The sequence below is a fragment of the Acinonyx jubatus genome, chromosome B4 (assembly GCF_027475565.1).
Source record: "Acinonyx jubatus isolate Ajub_Pintada_27869175 chromosome B4, VMU_Ajub_asm_v1.0, whole genome shotgun sequence".
Taxonomy (NCBI): domain Eukaryota; kingdom Metazoa; phylum Chordata; class Mammalia; order Carnivora; family Felidae; genus Acinonyx; species Acinonyx jubatus.
This window is the reverse complement of record NC_069387.1, coordinates 50,594,467-50,618,371: the sequence shown is the minus strand read 5'-3', so window position 1 is coordinate 50,618,371 and position 23,905 is coordinate 50,594,467. Positions and strand designations below refer to the sequence as shown.

General features: G+C 34.7%; 1 protein-coding gene and 1 pseudogene across 5 annotated transcripts in view; one reads left to right on the top strand and one right to left on the bottom strand.

Moving 5' to 3' along the window:
• PIK3C2G (phosphatidylinositol-4-phosphate 3-kinase catalytic subunit type 2 gamma) overlaps window positions 1-23,905 on the bottom strand; it is a 331,821-nt gene that overhangs the window by 207,015 nt on the left and 100,901 nt on the right. For 4 of the 5 annotated variants that reach the window (XM_015074667.3, XM_027035648.2, XM_053225895.1 and 1 more), the window contains 2 exons: window positions 19,554-19,684; window positions 11,451-11,639 (listed from right to left, as the gene is read on the bottom strand). In XM_015074667.3, coding sequence (XP_014930153.1) covers window positions 11,451-11,639; window positions 19,554-19,684 — 320 coding nt within the window. The remainder of the gene's footprint in view (window positions 1-11,450; window positions 11,640-19,553; window positions 19,685-23,905) is intronic. The other variant, XM_053225894.1, reaches the window with a different exon arrangement.
• On the top strand, window positions 945-9,517 carry LOC106977140 (tetraspanin-2-like; annotated as a pseudogene).

Below are 23,905 nucleotides of genomic sequence, written 5' to 3'. Positions count from 1 at the left end.
GAAATATTTATCAATTCATTTAAAGTAACATCAATAACCCCTTTACATGTTAACATAAACAATATATTCCTATGAAAAATCGCTATGTTTTCAAAAATAAAGAAAATATTTAGAGAGAAGAGTGATACTGTTTTAGATTTTTATAAGTATCTGTAATGTCTGGCTTAATAGAAGACAGCTAGATTCCCCTATCTGTTTCTGTATTAAATCTGTTGTAATACTGCATGTCAGAAAACACTCTACACCCATGAATGAATGCATGTGACAAAGGCAAGTGACATATTAGAATTATTATGGAAATAATCTTGACCTTGCAACACCCCTGTAAGCACTTCAGGGATTGCAAACCTAATTTTGAGAACATAGTTTTGGCATGAGTTATTGTTGTGGGCCCATAAGTCAAGGAATCAGTACCTGTGGTCTCTTTTGAAGACAGAAGTACATCAACTTATCTTTTCCCTGAATGACAAATTGGCTTTGAAGTCATGTGACCAACACTCAGATTTGGGAAACATCATTCCTCCTCTCTTCCCTCAATCATTTACAACCCTTCTCAGAGGGCTATAGGAACATCACCAAGGATCCCGACAATCTTCAAAAGGGACAGTGGCATCACGAAGTGAAATTTTAACAGAAAAATACACCTTACACTTCTTCCATCTGACTAGTTATTTTGTGACTTCTATTCCTTTCTCATTTTCTCCCCGTATCTTGTTTTTCTCTTTTGTTCTTCTTTTTCTAGTTTGAAAAATGATACAAGGTCAATATCTGGCTCAAAGAATTCTTGAAGTGATGGGTAAAAGCCAAATGTGACGTAACAAATGCCAACCTTTAAAAAATATCAACTTTGGGTAAAATGAAAAGCAAAGAAATCTGAGATCAAATTTAAGTGTAACAGAAATGTCAGACTTCAGAATACACAGTAAGAATTCATGCAGAATGCCATGAGGCTATTCACAGTTAAAAGCTGCAATGTCAGGTTAGAATTAGAAAACTATCAGAAGTACAGAACAGTTTCTCCAGCAGGTTTTGAGTCTGATGACACACTCAGCATCATCTTGGAAGAAAATGTCAATATGAATGTATTTGCTATTTTTCTAGTACTAAAAATGATCAGATGTGACAGAAGAAATTTCTTTCTAGAGAAAGTGGGGAATAAGGATTCTTTAAGATGATTGTAAATCTCTACCCACTGAATAATTCATGTTCGTTCAAGGATTTTCACATGATTGCAGAATATTAGAATTCAAGGAAACTTGGAGACCTGGTTCAATCTCCTAATTATACAGATGAAGAGTCTAAAAGTCAGAGAGTTTGAGCTGTTTGCTCAAGGCCATTTGTTAGTGGCACTAAAACTGGAATCCAAATACCCAGAACACTAGGCCAGGAGGCTTTCTATAGTACTTCTAGCAAGACCTTTTTATCTTTTGACTAGGTATTATCATATATACTTACATGAAATCCACAAGACAGGCCTGAAAATATTTATTTTACTTAGTGCATTCTTCTAAATGGATCAATAGAGATGCATAATAGGGAGAAGTATAATTTATCTAACTGGATGGGGATATTGTCCCAGTCATGACCCAGTAGGCATAAGTGTGAATCCTAGATCCAAAGATATTTGGAACTGTGCAGAGATATTTCCTGATGGATAGTCTATGGATTTGCATATAGAAATTGGGAATTAACTGTATATTTATGGTATTAATTAATCAGACTTATTTATACTTAAAGAGTAGTTATTGATTTTGTTCTATATGTTTACACTTTGATTTTACTTACAGACAAGCTTAGAAAAGCACTACATAAAGCAACTGGTGTAATGAAGGCACCATGTAGAAATTTTGTGTTTGGATGGATTTAACATTACATGCAAAAGCAGCATGATGTTATGGAAAAGAATGAGGGATTTTGAGCTTAAATATGAAGGATCTTGTTTTCCTAGCTTACACTTTCTCTCTCTTTTTAAGCAAATTTATCTACATCCTTGACTTAATTCCCATCCTTCTGTGGATGATTTCCAAATTGTATTCTCTCGCTTAGATTTTCCCTTGAACCATCACTGGCTATCTCAAGGACATCTCAAAGCTAATCTATCCTAACCTGAATGGGAAGGTTAATCTATAATCTATTTGTTACCCAGAGTGCTCCCTCTTAGCAAATGTTTCCATTTTCTACCTACTTGCATTATAAAGAAACCTAGAAGTAATCCTTGACATCCTCCTTTTTTCACTGCCCTTCCCCTATCTTCTCACTTTTACTCCTGAATGTTCTGATTCTGTTCATTTTATTACATCACCACTACCACCCTTGTAAGGCTGACTTCCTATCCTCTGACACTTGGACTACTTCTATAGCTTCCTAACTGTCTTGCTTCATTTACTTTTGCTTCTCTCACCAAATTTATGCTTCGCTCAGAAGCCAGAGTGATCTTTAAAAGATGCAAATCTGTTCAAAATATTCCCTCACTTAGAACCATTTGTCCTTTCCCAATGCTACTAGAATAAAGATCAAGTTGCTCAACATGGTCCTGTTTAGATGTCCTTAGAACACCAGTTCTCGCCCTATCTTAACATATCTGCTAATCTTACAATATACATTTCTTCCCTGGACTCCAGGAATGCTGGCTCTCTTTCAGCTTCCTGAATTAAGTTTCTGCCCCAGGGCCCTTTCATGGATCCCCTCTTCCCAGAAACTCTTTTCTTATTCTTCCCTTTCATCAATTCATTCCCACTCATCCTTTGGATCTGAGCTCAAACTTCCTCAGGGAAGACTTTTCCCACTTTGTAGAAAAGGTTTGGTTCCTTTGTAACATGCTTTCATAGAACCATGTACCTTTCATTCAGAGCTGTTAGAACACCTGCCATTTTACATTTATAATATGGCATGACCTATTTCCCTCCACCTCCAGTAGATGGCAGCTCCATAAAGGCAGGATTATATTTCTTTTTTGTGCATTATGCTAGCTGTAGGGCCAAATGAAGTGCCTTACATGAATAAGCCATCAGTAAATATCCATTGAGTAAATGAGCAGACAAATTTGGCTTCAATTTCTTCTTCTGTAAAATGGGGATCAATAAAATCGGGGAAATTGTAAATGTTGCTAATAATATTAAAGAAGTTGTTTTGTAGAACAAATCGTGTAATGTGAAAATGCTTTGTAAGCTATGTCATTCAGTTGTGAATTATTTATTATTAAGCTGCTAATTCTTTCATCATACACATTTTAAGAAGTAAATTTAACTTATTGAAGCTTAATTGAAATGAAATTATTCCCATGGATTTATTGATATTTACAGTTTGGTATTGAAAGACTCTGGAAACTCTAAACGATGTAATTATGATGAAGAGGATAGTAATGATAAAGATGATTGGTAGAATTTTATTGAATGGTCTCATAAGTACCTTATCATAATAGGTACATAATGTTATTATCCTTGCTTTATAGATAAGGACATTTGTCCAAGGTCATTCAGGTAATAAGCTCTACGAAGCAGTAGAGCTAGATTCATCTGATTTCAAAGTTTTTGCTGTCAACTGTGAAATTTGGAAGCAACACCAGGAACTTTCTAAAAGTGCACAAAGACAAGATATTTATACAAGGTATATTGGGTTTATGCTATACCACATTTCTCATTCTAAGTATATCAGAAGAATATTGACTCTTCCTTCATAGAGAAAATATTGAAACTTCCACATTTTTCTCTTCTGCATTCATACTTATCTATAATTGTATTAATATTTTTCCTTGCCTCCCACCTGAGGGGAAGAAGTTACTCTCTTCCTTTCCTCGGATAAAATTACCATTTGTACTTTTATTCCAGGCTAGTGGCTGTTGGTACCATCTCATTTTGCTACTTCACCCATCCCTCTACTTTTGGATCTTCCCTTCATGCATCCTTCAACTCAATTTGTAAACATGCTTGAAGCTATTTTATTTGAACAAGCATACAAGTCCCAAACCTCAAAGCCTTTCCCATCAGTCTTATTTCAAGAGTCACAATTTATCTAATTTATTTCTTCCATTTGCTCTTTAGGATCTTGAAGTATGGCATCCAATTTTACTACAGTATTAAAACTGCTCTCACTAATACCATCAGTGACTGCTCATTTTTCAATCCATTGATTTGATTTTAGACTTAATTTTATTTAACACTTCTTTAAAGACTTTGAAAACCTTTTTTTATGAATTCTAAATTACTACCCCTTTCTCGCTCTCCTCCGACTTCTTGGTCATTCTTCCTGTTGCCTTTTCCAGCTTTGCTTGCTTTATGCTGCTCTTAAAATGTTGCTACTCTCCGGGGTTCCATCTTTGCCTCTTTCTTTACTTCCGCCACATACGTACATGCAGTGCCTCTACTTCCTGGCTTCAATTACTGCTTTCAAGCCAATAATTCATATATTATTTTTCAAGCTTTGGTTTCTCTGCTAGGCTTCAGATCTGAATATACAACTGTATACTGGTCACCTTCTCCCAGGTGTCCCACAGGTTTTTGTTTTGTTTTGTTTTAATGTGTTTTTATTTTTTGGGAGAGAGGGAGAGAGAGAGAGAGAGCTCGAGTGGGGTAGGGGCAGAGAGAACGAGACACACACAGAATCTGAAGCAGGCTCCAGGCTCTAAGCTGTCAGCACAGAGCCTGATGTGGGGCTCGAATCCACAGACTGTGAGATCATGACCTGAGCCAGAGTCGGCGCTTAAGTGACTAAGCCACCCAGGCACCCTTGTCCCACAGGTTTTTAACTATGCAACATGTCCAAAACAGAACTCTATATCTTACACCACCTAAATTTTCTTTTTTCTATAACCCTTGTCTTGATTAACAATATAGTTTTCTATCATTTACCCAAAACGGAAAGCTCAAATTCTTCCTTATCTCTTCTCTTTTTTTCACTTTCCTCTGAAATGTTTCTCAGATCTGCTCTGTGGAACTCTACTATTTTTCAGGCCCAGATCATTTTTCAAATGCACTATTTCAGTACTTGACATCTATCTAATATCCTTGCTCTCATTGTCTTTTTTTAGTTCATCCTTCACATTGGTGCCAGAATTATCCTTGTATGATATAAATCTGATTCTATGACTTCCATTCTTCACAAAATTCCATGGGCTGCAGAAATGCGTCAGTAGTAACTACCTGGCTCATGAGACCTAAACCATCCTAACTAACCTATCCTTTTCAGTCTTGTCTCACAGTACAATTCCCTTCTAATATGACATTAGATTACTCACTATTCTCTGAAACTCCATAACTGTCCATATGTTAGCCTTTCTTACAGAAAGGCCATTTCCTGTCTTCTCCACTCAGTAAATTACTATGAATATTTCAACTCAGCTTTCAATTCCTTTGTGAAGATTTCCTTACTTTTTCAGAAAGAATTTGCCTCTCTCTCTTTTGGGCACATATAGCACTTAATACTTTGATTATAGTATGGAGTATATTGTGGGGCAATCTTTAGCGTAAGTATTTTTCTCTTATTGTTTTTTAGGGATAGCCACTATGTCTTATTATTCAGTCTCCTTGATTCATTGCAGGTCAATTTCCAAGTACACATATGTGTGTCAATATATAAATGGGAAAGATACATCATTATCAATCACTTAACTATTTAGTCTAATGTGGAAGTTATAACTGTCTCTCTCTTCCATATTCCATAGTACCAATTTGCAATGCTAGTCAAAAATGTCTTTATTATAAATTAATCTCTACAATAAAAGATGTAATGGCTTTGTGCAAACATGTTTATGAAACATTTTTCCAAGGAAACTGATTTTGGAAGCTAAGGCACTGCCTGTTAAGCATTGTTCTTCTTCCTGCAAAATAATAATTTTACATCATGTGGGATGGCAAGTTCTGGTACCTTGTCAAATTTTTATTTAAGTTTCTGATGTAATCCTCTGATGCCAGTTCAGAGTTGCTATTTTTAAATGAATACTTTCCTTGAACTGTCTTTTAATTCCTTGGGTAATTTCTGCTTGCTATTAGCAGTTGAATAGTTATGCCTGTGCATCAGAGTTCAAGAAAATAGCAACCATCTGCCAAGAACCACAGACCTTCGCCCTTGGTCTCTGGTATTCTGACAGCACTGCCTTCTCTAATGGAAATATCAGTACCCAGTGAGCACACTGCTGGCACTCAGTAGTGGAAATATTAACACCCTATGGCCTACGCTAGGTAAATTAAATCTCAACATGTCTCTTGCTAAAAATAAACCAAAAGGAGATGGTGAATCTTTGGATGGGATTAAACAAACAGAAATATTAAAAATTTTTCTGAGCTAGAAATGGAGCACACCAGTTCTCAAGAGGTTAAACCATTGGAAAAATAAACTATTCAAAGGAGAAAAAATACAGATCTCTGAAGACCTCACTCTGACAACTCACTTAACAAGCACAAACTGTTTGTTCTCAGTAAAGTCAGCTTTTGAATTTAGCGAAGTTGAAAGGTTCATTTTTGGAAACAGCTTGTCCTCAAGTTTTTTTTAGTAGTTCAGTTAAAGAGAGTGGGAGTCATAGAATGAGTGCAATGGAAATATTTTAACCTTTCCAGTGACCTTCTTTGGTGCATGATAAGGAACTGTCCAGTGTTCATATAAATCAAGTTTCTAATAAGTTTCCTGAATGATGCTCAATAAACAACACTTTACTTTGAAACCAGTCCCTATAATCTCTAAAAATCTGATTGTTTGGAAAAAAAGAAATTACACAGTGAAGTAGAAACATCCAAGCATGACAAGATGGTTAAGTACTTCTATTTACTATAATAAGACTATTTTAAGATAGTTTTATTTGCATATTTAATATGTAAATAGCCTTGGGGCACCTGGGTGGCTCAATCAGTTAAGCGTCCGACTTTGGCTCGGGTCATGATCTCACAGTTCCTGAGTTTGAGCCCTCCGTGGGGCTCTGTGCTGACAGCTCAGAGCCTGGAGCCTGTTTCGGATTCTGTGTCTCCCTCTCTCTCTCTGCCCCTCCCCTGTTCATGCTCTCTCTCTCTCTCTCTCTCTCAAAAATAAATAAATATTAAAAAATTAATATGTAAGTAGCCTAGAGTATGTATGTAGAAAGGCTATAAGAATAGTGGTTAAGATTTCAAGCTCTAAACCCAATGTTTATAGCAGCACTATCAACAATAGCCAAAGTATGGAAAGAGCCCAAATGTCCACTGACAGTTGAATATATATAGAAGACATGGTATATATATACAACAGGGTATTACTCGGCAGTCAAAAAGAATGAAATCTTGCCATTTGCAACAACATGGATGGAACTAGAGTGTATTATACTAAGTGAAATTAGTCAGTCAGAGAAAGACAAATATCATATGACTTCACCCATATGTGGAATTTAAGATACAAAACAGATGAACATAAGGGAAGGGAAGCAAAAATAATATAAAAACAGTGAGGGGGATAACATAAGAGACTTAAATATAGAGAACAATGCGAGGGTTACTGGAGGGGTTGTGAGTGGGGGGATGGGCTAAATGGGCAAGAGGCATTAGGGAAAACACTTGTTTGGATGAGCACTGGGTGTTATATGTAGGGGATGAATCACTGGATTCTACTCATAAAATCCTTATTGCACTATATGCTAACAAACTTGGATGTAAATTAAAAAGTAAAAAAATAAAATAAAAATATTTCAAGCTCTAAATCTCTGGATTTAACTTGAACTCCTCAATTTAATAGTGTAACATTGGACAACTTAATCTCTATAAGCCTCAGTTTCCTCATAGGCACAATTGGAATAATAATCAGATTTGCCTCATAGGGTTATTGTGGATATTAAAATTAGATGGTATTAAGTAGCACTAAGTAAAGATTTGATCTTTATTTTTAAAACACTGAGGTGGTGCCTGGGTGGCTCAGTCAGTTAAGCATCTGACTCTCTATTTCCGCTCAGGTCATGATCTTACAGTTGGTGAGTTTAAGTCCCATATCCAGCTCTCTGCTGTCAGCATGGAGCCCACTTCTGATCCTCTGTCTCTCTCTCTGCCCCTCCTCAGCTCATGTGCACTCTCAGAGCACAAGCTCTCTCTCAAAAATAAATAAACATTAAAAAAAAAATAAAACATTGAGTCAAATAGATTTTCAGCTTCTGTTCAGGTAGAGAAGGCTCACTATAAGCAGAATTATGCTTTTTTTAAAATGTTATTTATTTTTGAGAGAGAGAGAGAGACAGAGTTCAAGTAGGGAAGGTGCAGAGAGAGAGGGAGACACCAAATCTGAAGCAGGCTCCAGGCTCTGAGCTGTCAGCAAGAGCCCAATGTGGTGCTAGAACTCATGAACTATGAGATCATGACGTGAGCTGAAGTCAGAGGTTTAACCAACTGAGCCACCCAGGCACCCCCAGAATTATGCTTATTTATCAGGGATCAGAGAATATTGAAGTCTATTTAGTGAATTCTTTCATTTTACAAGCAATATTAATCCTTTTATTTTACAAGCAACTAAGCAATATTATAGGCTTCATTCTGATAAAGATTTTTATAAGAGGCTCCCATGACTCCCAGAGCCAGCATGGAGTTGGGAACTCAGAATCCTGTCACAGCGGTGAGCAGCGGGGGGTGCCCCCCTGAGGTGCCCGTGGTACATCAAGTATTGACTGCTTGGTTTCAACCTTCTCTCCTGGCTGATGGGGTTGGCTGTCTTTGCTTTTGGACTATGGTTTTGGTTTGGAGGCACCATGAAGAATTTCTTATCAGAGAAGGGGTCACCAGAGTAATTCTACATGAGGCTCTATGTGTTGGTTGGAACAGGGGTCCTGATAACAGTTGTGAGCTTCTTCGAGTGCTAGAAAGCCATGAGACAGTTGCATTGTGTACTCAGCATTTTCACCTGCCTAGAGGTGATATTTGCTGCTGAAGTAACCATTGGGATATTTGGTTTTTATAGGCAAGGGTGTAGCTATAGGATGTGCTCAGACCATGTGTGTGGAGGCTTATAACTATTACCTTACAGAGAGTGAAAAAGGAAATAGGGCTGTCAGTACCTTCCACTCAACATTTCAGTGCTGTGAAACAAAAGTTCTGAAGAGATCCAACCCACAGAGCTGAAAGTGCTTCTAGGACACAAGCAATATATTGATGAGACTGGGACCATAATCAGTGTTAATTAAGTTTTAAGTCATCAAAATTTATTGGTATTGGAATCACATAATCTTTCACATGATATTCAGCATGGTCCTTTGCTATGCAATACTAAACTCAAGAGATGGGATATGAAGCTACTTTGACATGAAAATTGTAACCTATAGCTTTCATACAGCTGTTGCAGGAGCTAGGTCATTTTTAACATTCATAGGACACTTAAGATCTAAAATAATTTGCCCTTAATTGTACATTTGCACTTGAATATACATTTGGCTAATTATTGGTTTACCCCTTGAGGGAATAGCTACTAATTATGTTGACTGAAAGCATATTTGTGTGTGATCTGCCTATTTCTGGTATATACTTTATACATAATGAAATCTGTTTGATGGGAATTCCTGATTCTTGTTATGTCAGAGCAACAACCTATTTACCTCAGAAAAAAAGATCAAAAAGCTCTGATAAAGTTTAAAAATGGGGGTATTGAAAAAAAAAGATTTTTCTAAGAAATAGTCTATAAACTTTATTAAAAAAGTATTCATTGACACATTTAAATATCTTTAAAATAGACCAAGATCTATTTTAGTAAAACAATAATAATCCCCTACCACCCAATAAAGTGGGCTTATGCTTTAAAAACTAGAAAGTTGTTATATTGTCTGGTGAGAAAATTATGTTTTGGATATTACAGAGATTCATACCACTACTTTTAACTTGACAGTTATTATTTTCAAATTTTAATAGTGTTATTGAAATATAATTCAAATGTCATGCAATTCACTTAAAGTGTACAGTTCAATGGTTTTTAGCATATTCCCAGAGTTGTGTAACTATAATCACAGAAAGAAACTTCATGTTCATTATCAATCAACCCTCTTTTCCCCCAACCTCCCCTAGACCTAGGCAATCACTAATCTATTTTCTGTATCTATAGATTTGCCTATTCTGGACATTTCTTATAAATGGAATCATATAATATGTGGTCTTCTGTGATGGGCTTCCTTCATTAAGAATAATGTTTTCAAGGTTTATTCTTGTTTTAACATGTATTAGTATTCATTCCTTTTTTTTATTATTGAATAATACTACATTGTATGGATGGACCACATTTTATTTATCCACAAATTAGTTATTGGCCATGTGACTTGTTACTCCTTTTTTGTTGTTATAAATATTGCTGCTCTGAACATTCACATATGAGTTTTTGAGTGAACATGTATTTTATCTTGGATATATACTTAATAGTGGAATTGTTGGGTCATACAGTAACTCAGTGTTTAATATTTAAGGAACTGAAAATTGTTTTCTAAAATGATTGCACCGTTTTACACTCCCACCAGCAATGCATGAGTTTTTCAATTTCTCCACATCCTTGCCAACACTTATTGTTATTTGTCTTTTTGATTTTGATTATAGCCATTCCAGTGAGTATGAAGTGGTATCTCATTGTGGTAGAAAGAGAAAACCCTTTCACCTCCTTTTCCATCCCAGAAGTTTTGGAAAGTACACTAATTTAACATAAATCTAACTATATCAGTTTGAAAAGTCTTTTGCGTCACTCTCTCTTCCACATTTCTCCTCTGTAGGACCTTGAGAGAGAAATCAGAATAGAACTGGTCGCCACAACTCTTCTCTGATTCTAGAGATTACAGACTTTCTTTATGGAATCACTGAACTGATGCTATCAAGACAGATTTAAAAAAGCTCGTCTTGGCTTTTAATATAGAATAGAAGCCAAAAAAGAGCTGTTCCCCCAAACTAGAGCCAGCTTCCACACTTGTTCCCATGCATTTCTCCCTAACTATAAAAAGACATCATTCCTCCACCCCTGATTGCATCCTTGTGTATTTTATTCTGAGAGACTATCTGGAGAATAAATAACATATATTTACATATTATTATAATTTATTCTTATCATTATCATTGGCATATTAATTGTACACCTACTATATGTGGGATATTTTGCCACACTTTGTATACTTCAATAATAAAAGATATGGTCCCAGTTATTCAGGACTTTTTTTCTTTTGAGAGGGGTCAGAGTAGAGAATTTAATTTTTCCCTATTTAATTTTGTTGTTATTTCTGTAAGGGTAATGTAATCTTCATGTAATCTATAATCTTCACACAAGAGACTGTGACCATTTATTATACTTACAGTTTAGCACTGGAGACACAACTATAGCTTAGATTTGTTTAAAATTTGTATTCATAGTTTACATTTGTCTAAATTTAATATCTATAGCTATTGAAATTGGGAACAACCAGAATAGCTATTGAATTAATCATATAGTCCTATTTTTTTCTCTTCAAATTTTCTCATCAGTAATACCATGATTGTTTTTGCAATTCTTACCTAGAAGTCAGAAGTCCAAGTGCTTCCAAAGGGCAAGAAAATTTCCATCTTCTCAAAATGGTATGCATTTCTGAAACAGTTCTTTCATCCCATCCAGGGGCACTGCCCAAGACCAAAGGAAGGGAGCAGTTTTCATTATTGCAGTAGAAACGATAAAACCATAAGTATCTTCTCTTTTCCTCAGAGAGTCTGCAAAACCAGATTGGAAACTGTAATTTGTTGGAGTTTGCTCCACTAAAAAATGTTACAGAACAAAATTTTACTCAGTGCTTTGACTTTTATTTTACTTTACTTTGGAAAACAAGTTCTTTACTTTCTTGGAACAATTTGAGAGTTTATTAGCTTACTTCCCTAACTTTGTTCTTTTATAGAAAAATGAAATAGACTTCAGATATTCATATTTATTTTTTCTTCCTCTTATCTTTGTCACTTAAACAACAACAACAACAACAACAACAACAACAACAACAACAACGTCATTTTGGTTAACAAAATCTATGCCTCCTTTAGGGCTGACCAAGTTTTATCTGAATCCTGCAATGTGTACTACTTAGAACAGAGGTAATCTCTTACCTTCTTTACAAATTAATTTAGATCCAAATGGGCCCGTGAAGAAATGTCATCTTTTAAAGACGATATTCCTTCATCTCAAAGCAAGTTTCATCAGAGTTCAGAAAACTCTGCTCTAAACTTTGAAAACAAAGAAACTCAATTCATCCCTGGATTTGGGCTTTAAATTCTCATATTTAGCTGGAAGTTTGGAGTTAAAACACCAGTGAATAGGATTTATTTAAATGCCCAAGTGTTTCCCCCTGGAGAATGGTTCCAAACAGAAGATCGAAATCTAGGACTAGGGCCATTGACTTGCTGACAGTTTATCATGTTTTGCTCACACTTCAGCAGAAGCATTCAGAACCACAGTTCAACTGGAGGACAGCATTTCTCACATGACAATGACAGCTTTTGAACACTGTCTCCTCCAAACTGACAATGCTGCTTAGCTTAAGTTAGCTAAAACTTCCAATAAGGATAATGAGAAATATTAAAATGTCTTAAAGGCTTACATTTCTCTACATTTTTAAAAGCCATCTTCATCTACAAAATAAAAGGGATGGATTATAGAGATTTTTAAAGTATGTTTTGGGCTCCTGTCCTGTTTTGTCACTACCTTCCCCACCAGAGAGTGAGTCCTCAGAAGAAAAAATGCCATGACAAAGTTATTACTAAATTATTATTGAAACAAATTATTTTTCTCTGATTAAGTTTCTTTTTCCCCAATATTGAACAAGACATATTTGTTTTACTTTCTTTTATTGAAGCATAATTTACATCAAAAGGAATGCACACACGCAGTTCAATAAATTTTAACAAATGCATGTACTGAATGAAAACCACATTCCTTTCAAGATAAAGTTTTCTCAAGCAAACAAACAGAAGCAAGCACTGGTAGGATTTCTTTCACTCTAGATTAATATTGCCTACTTTAGAACTCATACAAATTAAATCATAGAGTAAATGCTTTTATTTATAGCCTCTCTCATTCAGTATAATGTTTTAAAGTTATCCATATTATTGAGTGTATTAGTAGTCTAGAAATTTTAATTAATGAGTATTATTCTTTTATATGAATACACCACAGTTTGCTTATCCATTCTCCTATCTGATAGACATTTGAATTTCCTGCTTGGGGATATTATGAGTAAAGCTGCTATAAACATTCGTGTGCATGTATTAGATTGGATAGATTTTTCATTTCTCCTAGGAAGTTCCTAGGAGGGGGATGACTGGGTTTTATGTCAGGTGTCTGTCTACCTTTAAAAAAAACTATTTTCTGAAAATGTTTGTAAAATTGTACATTATTATATGCCGAATATGATTGTTCCAATTATACCACATTCTTGCCAACACTTGATTTTGCCCATTTCAAGATACTATTATTTTAATGGGTGCATAGTGGCGTCTATATCACTAATTTGGGGAGAATTAGAATTGTCATCTTAACAATAGGGAGTATTCTAATCAATGATATGATATAACCTTTTCTTTCATTTCTCTTAGCAAAGTTTTATACTTTTTAGTGTAGAGGTTTTGATGTAAATTGAACTTTAAAACAAAATTTTTCTGTTTTTCACTGAAATACAATTGCATTTTGTACATTGATGTTGAATGCTATGATTTTACTTAATCATGTCATCTGAAAAGAGAGGAAGTTTTATTTCCTTCTTTCCCAGTTTTACACATTTATTTTTCTTACCATAGTGCACTGGCTAGGACTTCCAATACAACATTGAGGAGAAATATTTAGATAGATATCCTTGCTTTCCCGTCATAGGAAGGGGGAAAACATTCATTCTTGCACCATTTAATATGATGTTGACTTTAGATTTTTTCCATTGATCTAGATTTAACTCAGGATTTTAAAGTTGAGAAAGTTCCATTCTATTCCTGGTTTCATGAGTTTTTATTATGAATGAGTGTTAAATTTTATCAATTGTTTTTTTCCCTAAATCTATCAAGATGATATAAATTCCTTACATATCTTTTTCCATTTTTAAAATTTTAATTTAGGTGAATCCTTATATTTAAAACATATGACTGTAAACAGAATAAAGTTTTATACTGCTTTTGTAATGTAGGTGACAATTTCTTGCTTTTAGTTAGAGTTTTTATTCTATTTAATATTTAACATAACATGGATATAATTGGTTTGATTCTACCACATTGCTATTACTTTGTTGTTGTTCAAATCATTTCTTTGTCCCATTTCCCTTTTTGTTCCTGTCTTCTTTTCAATTTTTTCTTGGTATTTCATTTTTGTTTTCTTCTTAGCCCATAAATGTGCACTTAAAATTTGGGGGTGTAGTTCTCTAGAGATTTCAGTATTATCTTTCAGTATATCACAGCCAACAGTTGATAAATATTATACTGCCTTATGTATAAGAACCTTAAAACAGTATGTTTCCATTCTTCTATTTCTCATTTTTATTACAGTTGTTATACATTTTAATTTTATATATTATTAAATTTTTTGTCATATTTATTTTTAAGAGAGAGAGAGAGAAGAGAGAGAGAGAGAGAGAGAGAGAGAGACAGGGCATGAGCGGGGGAGGGGCAGAGAGAGAGGGAGACACAGAATCTCAAGCAGGCTCCAGCCTCTGAGCTGTCAGCACAGAGCCGGACACAGGCTCAAATCCATGAACCATGAGATCATGACCTGAGCTGAAGTCGGACACTTAACCAACTGAGCCACCCAGGTGCCCCTTAATTTTATATATTATAAATGCAGCAATACATTATATATTTATATAGTTATAAAAATATAATTATTTTTTAAAGAAATTGTTAAATATGTAAGTAAAAGTAATTTTATTTCCTACCTATTTTCCCTTTATGATGCTTTTCATTTATTCTTATAGTTGGAGCTTCATCTAGTTATCATTTTCTTTCAGCTGGTAGTATTTCCTTTAAGATTTCTATGGTATAGATAAGCTGATTATAAACAAATTCAGCTGTGTTTAACTGAAAATGTTTTCATTCTGCCTTCACTTTTGAAATATAATTTTACTGGTTATAGAATTCTAAGTTGATAGATTTTCTTTTGCCCTTCCTAGATGTAAGATAATATTCTACTATCTTTCAGCTTCCATTGTTTTTGATGAGAAATATGCAATTCATATTATGGTTGTTCCCTGTATGGAATTTGTTCATTTTCTCTAATGCTTTAAAAAATTTTTTTTAAGTTTATGTATTTATTTTGAAAGAGAGAGAGAGAGCATGCACACAGGGGAAGGGCAGAAAGAGAGGGAGAGAGAGAATCCCAAGCATCTAATCCATGCTGGCAGTGAGGAGCCTGATACGGGGCTCCAACTCATGAACCATGAAATCATGACCTGAGCTGAAATCAACAGTCAGACACTTAACTGACTGGGCCACCCAGTGCCCCTAAAAATTTTTATCATATGTTCGGTTTTTAGAAATTTGACTATAATATGGGTATGCATGTGTACTTGATTGGGAGTTGCTAAGTTTCTTATATCTGTGGGTTGAATTTTATATTTTTCATTTTAATTTATTTATTTATTTTTTCTGTGGTTTCAATTTTAAAACAAATTTGTAAAATTTTGACTATTATCACCTTTTCTTTTTGCCTTCATCTTTCTCTCCACTCCTGTGTGTCTAATACATATATTGTCAGTCTAACAGGTCACAAGAATCGATCACTCCTTTTATGATTATTTTTTTCTGTACTTCAACATGGCTAATTTTCTATTGCCCTCTCTTCAAGCTCACTGTTGTTTTTTTATTATGAAATCTATTAAGTCTTTCCAGTAATTTTTTAAAAATTTAGATATTGTGTTTTTTCCAGCTTTTAAATTTTCTATTTTTTTTACTGAGATTTCATTTGTTCAACCATATACATCTTGTTTTTTGGAAATCCATAGATGTCTTTATAACAGTTGTGTTGAAATCATTTTCTACTAATTTTAAAATATCTGGATTTGTTTCTGTTAATTGCTTCCTCCTATCCCAGGCTATGATTATATATTCTGGAGTCTTCCTATGTCTAGCAATTATTGATTTTATGTTAAATATTTAAAATGCTCCATTTTTGAGAGTCTGCATTTTGCCATCTTTTGGGTGTTGAATGTTTCAATTTTTTTAGTAGGCAGTTCAAGTACTAGCAGATGAGCTTCAGCCTTTTGAGACTTGTTTTTATAATATGTTAGGTTGGGCGTAGCATAGTTTTTAATCTTGGGCTAAAGTACACTTACTCCTAATATGCATCTTTCTGGCTTCTTTATTGAATGCTTGAGGTGTTCTGGGATCTTTCTTCATTCTTATTGGCCAATATTTCTATGTCTCCCAGCATTGTGCAATCTGTGGAATCTGTATGTATTTCACTTCTCCCTGTGGTGGTTCCTTTGCAGGCCCTGCAAACTCTCTACCTGCTCATGAGTAGCTTAGTACTCAGTTACATATTTCTGTAGCTCTTATCCTATACATCTTCCTTCTCTTTACTATTACACACTAGAAATTCCAGCTGCCTCAGCATCATTAAAATCTGATCTCTGCCCACTTTTTTTTTCTTTTTTAAATCTCAGCAAGACCTCTTCTTTGATTATGGCTCCCAGAGCCATAATGTAGAAAGTGCCTCTAGGCTGAAAACCACGTTATTCATGAGCTCACCTCAAGCCCTGTCCAATTTCTGAAATCAGTTATTTCATATGTATTTTCTTGTGTCATATTCCTTTAAGTTAGGAGGATAGGTGCATTTCATGGCTAGAAGTGGAAGCATTAATTTCTTTCAAAACAAATATTTTCCTATCTTTTTTTCTAGAATCTTCTTCATACTAGAAACATTCTTTTACTTGTCATCAAGAATATATATTATTTTAGGGGTGCTGGGGTGGCTCAGTAGGTTAAGCCTCCGACTCTTGCTTTTGGCTCAGGTCATGATCTCGCGGTGTCATGGGTCTGAGCCTCGTGTCAGGCTCTGAGCGCTGACCATGAGGGAGTCTGCTTGGGTTCTTCCCCTCTCCCTCTTTCTCCACCCCTCCCCTACTCACACTCTGTCTCTCTTAAAATAAATAAAAACAAAACCTTTTAAAAATATATATATTTTTTAAAATTTTTACAAATATTGTAAGTACATTTTCATTGAATTTCATTGAGTCTGAACTTCCTGACTCTGATTGCATTTGATCAATTTGAAAGAAGGAATAATTGTCATCAACCAAATGACAAAATGTGGTATTTTGAAACAAGTAAATCTGATTCTTTTTTTTAAGTGAATCTGATTGTAACACAAGTTTTATCAAATTGAAGGCTGTTCTTTTTCAGAATCCAGAATAAAATTGTCCTGTATTGAGCTTAATAATTGTATTTGAGTAAATGAAACAGAGGAAAATATTGCTTGTTTTATGTGTAAATTATTAATTTAAGTAGAAACTGAGGACTGAAACAAGTTGAGATTCACTGGGGTAAATTTAAAAACACAAACTCCTAATATTTAAAGGAAGTTACTGTCATTATTTGTTGCTTTGATGTTTTTTTGTTTGGATATATTTAAAATTTCAAAGCATGGCATCTTTTTCATATTTAAAAAATCCCCAATTAAAAATATATTAGTCTGATATGTGACACATTTGTTAAATGTAATCTTTTATATTTTTGAGTAAGTGGTAGGAAAAGATGCTTCACCTAGTTGACAGTAGTTTAGTATAACAATGGATTATCAAAATGTATCATAAGGACTATGAGAATGTCCATCATTTACAACCCTTAAGGTAACTTTCTATATCAGATACTATGTGAGGGAACTTTATTCATTATAGCATTTATTTTACAAGTAGTATTTAAAACAATTTTTCTTAATGTTTATTTATTTTTGAGAGACAGAGACAAAGAATGAGCAGGGGAGGGGCAGAGAGAGACACACACACAGAATCTGAAACAGGATCCAGGCTCTGAGCTGTCAGCACAGAGCCCGATGTGGGGCTCAAAACCACGAACTGTGAGATCACGACCTGAGCTGAAGTCTGACGCTTAACTGACTGAGCCACCCAGGCACCACTTACATGTAGTATTTTTAAGCACAGCGTACAGTACTGGAAATATAGTGACAAACAAGATAAATGGGTTTCTTGCTCTCTCAATTCTTACAATTTAATGAGGAAGACAAGGAAAAAATGCATTAATGAAGAAGATGACAATAGATTGTGTTATGTGTGATGATAAAAGGTAATAAGGTAGAGAGTAAAGAGAAAAAGGTCACTAGATAGGGGAGTCAAAGAACTCTTTGAGAAGATCACAGTTCAGTGCACACCTGACCTACAGAGTGAGATGACTCAGTCGTGTGGAGAACTGAAGAAGGAATGTTTCAGGTAAAGGGAACAACAAATGAAAAGACCCTGAGACGGGAAGTACATGGAGACTGATGTCACTGGCTTGAGGAAAAGAGTATTACAAAGTGAAATTAGAAATCAGGGCAGCAATAAATTCTCCAAAACAGAACTCTTGATCATACTGAACACTTCAGTCTGAAATGGCCCAAACTTATTCCTTCTCCAGAAAATGACTCTAACATCTGCCCATTCAATTTTTCAAAACTTTGGATCCTCTATTGACTTAACTTGATTTCTTGCTTTCTCAGTTGGCTTATCCCCTAATTGGTATTACTCATCAAGTCATGTCTTCTCAACTTGCAAAACACGTCTCCCAAATCTAGCCATTTCTACCAATGTCCGTTGTCATCACCCTAGTCTTAACCACCATGACCTCTTGCTTTAAAAAATTATATCAACCTTCTTGCTCTACTGCTTCCATTCTTTCTTTCTCTACAATACATTCTTCAACTTGTGGTACAAAGATCACTCAAAAAGATTATTTAGATCACATTACTCTCTTGTTCAAAATATTTAAACAATTTCTTATTCTTGGAATAAAAAGCTTTATCACATTATATATCATCACAGTATATACTTAAAAAGTTACTTCTTAAGTTATATGCTTTTGCATGCTATTAATGAGCACCATCAGTGATGGATTAGATATTACCAAGTAGAAAATACCAATATCACTAGTTCTCTTATAGTTCTTCCTGGGATTTGATATCATTTTTCAGAGAATGAGTGCTTGACAAAATTTAAGTACGCATTAGCCACTAATTTAGTACTATTAAAACATGATTTATATCTATTCTTTTTAAATATGCATAAAAATTAAATGTTGCTTTTTCCAATCTACTAAAACAACTTTCTACTCAGTTGAAGGATGGTTGAGCAATGGTTTATCATTGTTAAACACTGAAATATATCTAATCAGTCTCTGCTTTGTTGTACGAAACTAAATGATTTCCAATCTTTTTATTCATCCTTTGACTAAAGTTAAAGTTGCTAAATGCCATGGGAGAAAAATCTTTAAAAAACATAAAAATTCTAATTTAGCTCCTAAACATTAATTGATCATCCAACAGGTGTCACTTTAGAAAATGAAAGGAGTTTTGTTAGAAGGTTCACTCTTTAAAGATACCAGTGCTTCCAATATGGTTGTTGGTATTATGAACATCAGGCAAAATTCACTCACAAGACCTGGGTCACTTACAGTAAGGGAGACTGTTTCTGTGAAAGTCTGGAAATATGTTTTAAACACTCTTTTGGTGGTTCTTCTGGTTTACTTCTATTCTCTTCAGAATCAAGTTTCATATACTCCCACTCAGTAGCTGGAAAAGCAATCTGAAATAAAAAAAAAAAAAAGATTTGTCATGTATTGAATACCTCAAAATGCACCATTAATTTAATCTCTATCTTAGGTTTGTAGAAACTAAAAGAAAATTCCTATGTGTCTGTGCTCTTTATTACTTAAAAATATTTTTAAAAGAATCATTAGGGTTTGAACTTGGTATTAAAATAGACATGGTATTTGGAAAATACTCAATTATTTATATAAATGGTATAAGTTAGTAATCTGTAATGTTGTGTGAGGAAAAATGAGAAAAATAATAAGAATATTTGAGGTTTCATAAATTTAAATATTATGTTTTTGTTTAATGCTGAAATTATCCTTTCTACATTTCAGTATCAAAATGTGTTTCTATTATTAAATGATAAAAATTGCAAATGTTAATTATAGATTTTCATGCAAACACCTGGGAATAGAAAAATAATTACTTTATGTTGGTTTCTTCCTCAGGAATCTACAGGGCTATGAACGACTCTGTAGACATTAAATCTCTGGTAAAGATCTGTTTTGCAAGTGTATAACCAAATAGAGTATTTTTGCTCTGGCTCTATCATTTAGCTTTATAGATAGGGCTAGAATTCAGGCCTTTTTTTGGGCAGAATATGCTTTCCATTAAATCATGTTTCAGTGAAAATATGATTCTAGTAAATAAAAAAAAACAGTTAACAAAATATACAGTTTCAAATTATGTAAATGAGCTAGATATTTTAGTGCTCCATATGTGTGTTTAATGTTTTAATACATTTTTTTCATATTGAAAAATGTAAATAATTTTTCTTTGCTGAACTATGTTCGTTTGGGATCTCAGAGAAAATTGAGGAACACTATAAGGTAGACTGTAGGATATAGTTTGAAATACAGTTGAATCTATTTGGGTTATTTACTAGAAAAAAGTTTTAGCAATTTTATAACCTCTATAATTTGTTGCTACATTAGTTTTTGGTATAATTTTTGTTATACTGTACCACTTATTACTCCAACATGATAAAAGAACTAAGTCACAGAAAAATAATATTATAATAAATTCTGCCTCTTGAAAAAAAAGATTAATTTGGGTGTCTTAGAGAGAAATAACTCTAATATTAGCAGGCTACAAGTTACTCTTTGCATGCCCAAATATTTTTAAACACATGAAATAAAAATACTAGAAATCAGGGCACCTGGTGGTTTAGTCAGTTAAGTGTCTGACTCTTGATTTCAGCTCAGGTCATGATCTCATGGTTCGTGAGATCAAGCCCCATGTCAGGCTCGGTACTGACAGCATGGAGCCTTGGAATTCTCACTCTCCCTCTCTCTCTGCCTCTCCCCTGCTCACATGCGCTCTCTCTCTCTCTCAAAATAAATAAATAAACTTAAAAAAATACTGGAAATAGTATTTGATGAGCTAGTTCCATTTCATGTTGGTTTTAAGTAGAGGGCAGGGTGGGTGAGGAAACTAAAGCTATTGGATGAAAATATAGAAATATCCCTTTGCACAAATATATAATAAATTATTTGATATATTTCACTTACAAATTTTAAATTTCTGATATATGAGTGACACCTTATACAAATTGCATTATCTCATAAGTTATGAAGATAAAATTACTGGTTCTTGAGCCATTGATAGAAAAGATTAGAATTTCTCTCAGATGACGTTTGTTCTAATTTTTCACAGAAGTGAAGTTCCCCTAAAGTGTATGTCATTATATTTGCTCTAGAATTTTTTGGGGGTACCACGGATTATGGAGGATATAAAAAGTATCCTCACCTTCAGAGAACTTAAAGCCTAATTAAGAAGACTCTGGTCTTCTTCTGTGATTATGATTAATTAAGCCTGCCTTTGGTCTCAAAATTATTTTTAATGGAGTAATGCCGGAGATCTCAAATGTCTCCATTGCATGTGCCATGATACCTATTTGTTACATTCCTGCCTCAAGCATTGAGGATATACTCCTGATTTCAAGAACAATAACAACAAAAAATTATGAGGCTCTTTCTTCTGGGGTATGGGAAAATATTCAGACCTGATCATCAACCCTCTGATTCACACCTCCTTATATATTTGGATATTGGTTTCTTGTGTTTGGTTTATCTATCTTGTTTCACTTCCTCTCCTCATCCTTCTTCATTTACACTTGACCACCATGATTCCTACTATGATTTCATGACTTGGAATGCCTTGAAGGAGCTTCTGTGAATGTCCCTAGCATCCATGGCCATAGGTGCCCATGGGCCTAGCGTGGGGCCCCATGATTCTGTCAGCTTATTCAAAGAACAACTCTCTAGACTGTAGATGTATTTTGGATTTTATAAGGCACACAAATATTAGACCGGAAGGGCTATAGTAGTTCAGGGGCAAGAAAGCATACCTACCAACTGGATGGCAGTTTTGGTAAGTCTTAAGGAAGGAGTTGTAAAAGAGGGACACATAAGACACTTCAGCAGAGATGGTAAAGAAAAAACAAAACAAAACAAATCTCTGATACATTAGGATGCAAATGTACTGTGTTCAAAGGACTCATATCAATAATAAGAATGTTGCCTCCCCCTAACATTGTTGATAATGAAAAGTAAGCCTGTAATAAAATGTTACGTAAAGTAAAATACTTTGGGTGAGTGAGTAAGGAAGAACTGGTTTAAGAAGAAGGCCACTTAGGGGTGCCTGGCTCCACCAGTTAAGTGTCTGACTTGATTTTGGCTTAGGTCATGATCTTACGTAGACTGAGCCCTGCATCAGACTCCCTGTAGTGACAGTGCAGAGCCTGCTTGGGACTCTCTCTCTCCCTCTCTCTCTCTCTCTCTCTGCCCCTTCCCCACTCATGCTTCTGTCTCTCTTTTTCAAAATAAATAAACTTAGAAAAAAGAAGAAGAAGGCCACTTACATAAAAGGAAAAACCATACACTCTAGTATCTGGATTCTAATAAGTGGACCAAAGTGCTAAGTTTAGAAACATCTGTAGATTGGGTTATTATAGTGATCAGAGGTATAGATGCACAGCATCAATTTTAGAAATATTAGATATCAGGTACTATGCTGGATTCTGGGGATAAAACACTCAATGCTTTCAGAAATCAAGAAGTCAATAGGAAAAACAAGTCAATGAGAAAGAAATATGTGGCCCATGTGTTGAAAAAAATCTTATTGGTTATTATGTGAACACAGAGGAAGGGCACTTAACCCCACTTGGGGTAGAAACAGAGGAAAGCATGTGGGAGATATTCCTATGGAAGGGCCTGTGGATTCTAAAAGATGAATATTAATTACACAAAGTCAGAGGAGGGGTGGGCAGTGGATGGTGAAACGAAGAGGGAGGGCACACTGCAAGAGGAAACCGTATTTGTAAATGCACATAAGCTAAAAGCAGGACAGTGCATGTCAGAAACAACATTTTCAAAGTTGCTGGAGCTTGAAGTGTCAGACAAGGAATGGTAAGAAAAACAATGTGTGTGTGGGGGGGGTCATACTGTAAAGCATGACTTAATTCTCTACGTAGTGTTCAGTTATTGAAGAGTATAAATATAAGAGTAGCAGGTTCAAATTTAAGTTTTAGAAGGATCACATATGGATTCTGAATGAAAGAATGACAAAGCTAAAGGCAAAGAAACCAGCTAAACTGTTGTAACCTAGGAGGGAATTTCTGAACTAGGGCAGATGTGGCAAATTGAGAGAATACACTTGGGGAACATATGGGTGATAAATTGGCAGGATACAGTATATAATGATTGAGTAAGGATAAACAAGGAGGAGGCAAATGAAACAAGTGAGGGTATATGGGGGACATAAACATAAATAATTCAGGGGTGAAAGTAATTTGGAGAGGAAGGTGAGCTCAGTTTGGGGTATGTTGTCTTTGAAGCTGTCTACGGAATATCCAGTTGGGAGTTTTAGCAGGTATATGGCCATATTTGCCTGAAGCTTGTGGTGTGAAAGAACCTGAACTAGAGATAGACTAAGAAATGAACCTGGATATATACTGTGAACAAAACCTTAGTAATGAATGAGAGCTAGCAATTCCAGTGCTATGTATGTGTATGTGTATTGTATATGTATATGTGTGTGTGTATATATATATATATATATATATATATATGTGTGTGTGTGTGTGTGTGTGTGTGTGTATATATATATATATATCTCCAAGATAAATGAAAACATATTCTCTACACACAAACTTGTACACGAATGTTCACAGTAGTGCTATCTTAATAGTCAAAAGGTAGAAACAATCTAA